Source organism: Scardinius erythrophthalmus (assembly GCF_964197995.2).
Source record: "Scardinius erythrophthalmus genome assembly, chromosome: 17".
NCBI classification, from domain to species: domain Eukaryota; kingdom Metazoa; phylum Chordata; class Actinopteri; order Cypriniformes; family Leuciscidae; genus Scardinius; species Scardinius erythrophthalmus.
Genome location: NC_138237.1, coordinates 800,977 through 805,976, shown reverse-complemented (window position 1 = coordinate 805,976; position 5,000 = coordinate 800,977). Strand labels below are relative to the sequence as shown.

Here is a 5,000-nt window from a genome sequence, read left to right as displayed (position 1 = left end):
CAATCACCATCATCATTCAGTCTGATTCCTGTTGCTGTCGGTTACAGGTGTTTGTACTGGTCAAAGACACTCATGAAGTGATTCTCCGTCCAGATCATCAGACACCATCTTTAACTAAAAAACTTTACATGTAAAAAACATGTACACTGTGTTTTAGGCTGTTTCTATGCAGTTATTAGGGTGTTTTGAGTGTTTTAGGCTGTTGCTATGCAGTTATTAGGGTGTTTTGAGTGTTTTAGGCTGTTGCTATGCAGTTATTAGGGTGTTTTGAGTGTTTTAGGCTGTTGCTATGCAGTTGCTAGGTTGTGATGAGTGTTTTAGGCTGTTGCTATGCAGTTGCTAGGTTGTGATGAGTGTTTTAAGCTGTTGCTATGCAGTTGCTAGGGTGTTCTAAGTGTTTTAGGATGTTACTATGCAGTTATTGGATGTTCTAAGTGTTTTACGCTGTTGCTATGCAGTTTTTGGAGTTTGTTGAGTGTTTTAGGCTGTTTCTATGCAGTTATTTGGGTGTTCTGAGTGCTTTAGGCCATTGCTATGCAGTTAGGCTGTTACTATGCAGTTATTTGGGTGTTCTGAGTGCTTTAGGCTGTTGCTATGCAGTTGCTAGGGTGTTCTAAGTGTTTTAGGATGTTACTATGCAGTTATTGGGGTGTTCTAAGTGTTTTACGCTGTTGCTATGCAGTTTTTGGAGTTTGTTGAGTGTTTTAGGCTGTTTCTATGCAGTTATTTGGGTGTTCTGAGTGCTTTAGGCCATTGCTATGCAGTTAGGCTGTTACTATGCAGTTATTTGGGTGTTCTGAGTGCTTTAGGCTGTTGCTATGCAGTTGCTAGGGTGTTCTAAGTGTTTTAGGATGTTACTATGCAGTTATTGGGGTGTTCTAAGTGTTTTACGCTGTTGCTATGCAGTTTTTGGAGTTTGTTGAGTGTTTTAGGCTGTTTCTATGCAATTATTTGGGTGTTCTGAGTGCTTTAGGCCATTGCTATGCAGTTAGGCTGTTACTATGCAGTTATTTGGGTGTTCTGAGTGCTTTAGGCTGTTGCTATGCAGTTGCTAGGGTGTTCTAAGTGTTTTAGGATGTTACTATGCAGTTATTGGATGTTCTAAGTGTTTTACGCTGTTGCTATGCAGTTTTTGGAGTTTGTTGAGTGTTTTAGGCTGTTTCTATGCAGTTATTTGGGTGTTCTGAGTGCTTTAGGCCATTGCTATGCAGTTAGGCTGTTACTATGCAGTTATTTGGGTGTTCTGAGTGCTTTAGGCTGTTGCTATGCAGTTGCTAGGGTGTTCTAAGTGTTTTAGGATGTTACTATGCAGTTATTGGATGTTCTAAGTGTTTTACGCTGTTGCTATGCAGTTTTTGGAGTTTGTTGAGTGTTTTAGGCTGTTTCTATGCAGTTATTTGGGTGTTCTGAGTGCTTTAGGCCATTGCTATGCAGTTAGGCTGTTACTATGCAGTTATTTGGGTGTTCTGAGTGTTTTAGGCTGTTGCTAAGCAGTTTTCTTCTCTCTTTCTCACCTTTGGCAGTGTGTTGGCAAACAGCCGGTCGAGCAGCCGGCGTGAATCTTCTCCTTTCACCATGAACTTCCCGAAGGGTGAAAGGTCAATCACACCCACTCCCTCCATCACCAGTTTACACTCCCGTCCGACCGGCCCGAACCAGTTCGTCCTTCTGAAACTGGGTCTGCATCACAGGACCAGAGAGAGACACTCACTCACACTGCCGTCAACAAGTTCAGGGTTTTTTATTTGCCATTGTGAGCAGAAGAGACTCTTTCAAAAACATTAAACGTTTGAACGCTAGTGTTAATATAGAATTTAGACTATATAGTCAGATCCGCTCACTTGTATCCGATGTCGTCTCCAGGTTTGTAGAAGTAGTGTGGCTGTTCCCAGCCTGCATGGAAACCCATGGAGCATTTGTCCTTCAGCAGCTCATAGACGCCACTGACCCGGCTAGTGGGCCGACCCGCAAAACGCTCCTCCTTCGGGAAGCCCACTGAAACCAGTCACACACACAGATCATCATTCCAGCATCGCACTCCTCTTTAAGGCTGTTTCTATGCAGTTGCTAAGGTGTTCTGAGTGTTTTAGTCTGTTTCTATGCGGTTGCTAGGGTGTTCTGAGTGTTTTAGGCTGTTTCCATGCGGTTGCTAGGGTCTTCTGAGTGTTTTAGGCTGTTGCTATACGGTTGCTAGGTGTTTTGAGTGTTTTAGGCTGTTTCTATGCTGTTGCTTGGATGTTCTGAGGGTTTTAGTTTGTTGCTATACGGTTGCTAGAGTGTTCTGAGGGTTTTAGGCTGTTGATATACGGGTGCTAGGGTGTTCTGAGTGTTTTAGGCTGTTTCCATGCGGTTGCTAGGGTCTTCTGAGTGTTTTAGGCTGTTGCTATACAGTTATTAGTGTGTTCTGAGGGTTTTAGGCTGTTGCTATACGGTTGCTTGGATGTTCTGAGTGTTTTAGGCTGTTTCCATGCGGTTGCTAGGGTCTTCTGAGTGTTTTAGGCTGTTGCTATACGGTTGCTAGAGTGTTCTGAGTGTTTTAGGCTGTTTCCATGCGGTTGCTAGGGTCTTCTGAGGGTTTTAGGCTGTTGCTATACGGTTGCTAGGGTGTTCTGAGTGTTTTAGGCTGTTTCTATACAGTTATTGTGGTGTTCTGAGTGTCTTAGACTGTTTCTATACAGTTATTGTGGTGTTCTGAGTGTTTTAGGCTGTTTCTATGCTGTTGCTAGGGTGTTCTGAGTATTTTAGGCTGTTTCTATGTGGTTATTAGGGTGTTCTGAGGGTTTCGTGGTGACCAGCGAAACGCTCCTCCTTCGGGATTCCCACTGAAACCAGTCACACACACAGATCATCGTTCCAGCATCATTCCAGCAAACACGCCTCTTCCTGTCACGTGACTCACCCACGTTGTTGAAGCCGTAGGACTCCCTGGCTTTGGCACACACGTACGGTACGGTGGTCCAGTTGCCATAGCGATTGGGGTCACACTCGATGAGGTCATACGGGGGTTCTCCGCTCATGATCCAGTCGCTGAGGAACTTCCCCACTCCTCCCGAGTGAATGATGCCGTACCTGTCAATCACACCTCACATATGTCAGTCATCACGTCAGTCGTAATGATTCTGTGATGTCTGTCAGAGGTGGTGCTGACCCGAAGCCGATGGCGGTCCAGTAGTTGCGGGCTCCCTGGTGCGGCCCGATCATGGGCAGCAGGTCCGGTGTGTATGTGATCGGCCCGGACACGATGTTGATGATGTCAGCATTCTTCAGAACCGGCACCATCTCCATGGCCATTTCCACATGATCCATTATCCGGTCCAGATCCGACTCGAACAACTCCTTACCGAATCCTTCAACACACACACACACACACACACACACACACACACACACACACACACACACACTTAATTGATGTACAACTGCGCTTTGTTTTCCAGTTTTTTACTGGAAAACAAAGATACTGATTTATGAAGACAGAATAGAATAGAATAGAATAGAATAGAATAGAATAGAATAGACAACAATAAAAAAATTTAACAGAATAGAATAGAAAAGATTGAAATATAATAAAACAGAATATCTTAGAACAGAATAGAATAGACCAGAATAAAAAAAATAGAACAGAACACAACTGCACTTTGATTGGACGTTGTTATGGTGTACGACTGCACTTTGATTGGACGCTGCTATGGTGCACGACTGCGCTGTGATTGGACGTTGCTATGGTGCACGACTGTGCTGTGATTGGACGTTCCTATGGGTGCACGATTGTGCTGTGATTGGCCATTGCTATGGTGTACGACTGCGCTGTGATTGGACGTTGCTATGGTGCACGACTGTGCTGTGATTGGACGTTCCTATGGGTGCACGATTGTGCTGTGATTGGCCATTGCTATGGTGTACGACTGCGCTGTGATTGGACGTTGCTATGGTGTACGACTGTGCTGTGATTGGACGTTGCTATGGTGTACGACTGCGCTGTGATTGGACGTTGCTATGGTGTATGACTGCGCTGTGATTGGACGTTGCTATGGTGTACGACTGTGCTGTGATTGGACGTTGCTATGGTATACGACTGCGCTGTGATTGGACGCTGCTATGGTGTACGACTGTACTGTGATTGGACGTTGCTATGGTGTACAACTGTGCTGTGATTGGACACTGCTATGGTGCACGACTGCGCTGTGATTGGACGCTGCTATGGTGTACGACTGTACTGTGATTGGACGTTGCTATGGTGTACGACTGCGCTGTGATTGGACACTGCTATGGTGCACGACTGCGCTGTGATTGGACAATGCTATGGTGCACGACTGCGCCGTGATTGGACACTGCTATGGTGCACGACTGCGCCGTGATTGGACACTGCTATGGTGCACGACTGCGCTGTGATTGGACACTGCTATGGTGCACGACTGCGCCGTGATTGGACACTGCTATGGTGCACGACTGCGCCGTGATTGGACACTGCTATGGTGCACGACTGCGCCGTGATTGGACACTGCTATGGTGCACGACTGCGCTGTGATTGGACACTGCTATGGTGTACGACTGCGGTCGTTGCTATGGTGCATGACTGTGCTGTGATTGGACGTTCCTATGGGTGCACGACTGCGCTGTGATTGGACGTTGCTATGGTGTACGACTGCGGTCGTTGCTATGGTGTACGATTGTGCTGTGATTGGACGTTGCTATGGTGTACGACTGCGCTGTGATTGGACGTTGCTATGGTGTACGACTGTGTTGTGATTGGACGTTGCTATGGTGTACGACTGCGCTGTGATTGGACGCTGCTATGGTGTACGACTGTGCTGTGATTGGACGTTGCTATGGTGTATGACTGCGCTGTGATTGGACGTTACTACGGTGTACGATTGCGGTCATTGCTATGGTGCACGACTGTGCTGTGATTGGACGTTGCTATGGTGTACGACTGTGCTGTGATTGGACGTTGCTATGGTGTACGACTGCGCTGTGATTGGACGCTGCTATGGGTGCAC

At 46.4% G+C, this 5,000-nt stretch overlaps 1 protein-coding gene across 1 annotated transcript in view; it reads right to left on the bottom strand.

The window, feature by feature from the left end:
• dmgdh (dimethylglycine dehydrogenase) overlaps window positions 1-5,000 on the bottom strand; it is a 20,924-nt gene that overhangs the window by 5,067 nt on the left and 10,857 nt on the right. Inside the window, exons 7-10 of the mRNA XM_081390063.1 lie at window positions 3,149-3,347; window positions 2,900-3,069; window positions 1,842-1,995; window positions 1,515-1,680 (exon numbers count right to left, since the gene is read on the bottom strand). Coding sequence (XP_081246189.1) covers window positions 1,515-1,680; window positions 1,842-1,995; window positions 2,900-3,069; window positions 3,149-3,347 — 689 coding nt within the window. The remainder of the gene's footprint in view (window positions 1-1,514; window positions 1,681-1,841; window positions 1,996-2,899; window positions 3,070-3,148; window positions 3,348-5,000) is intronic.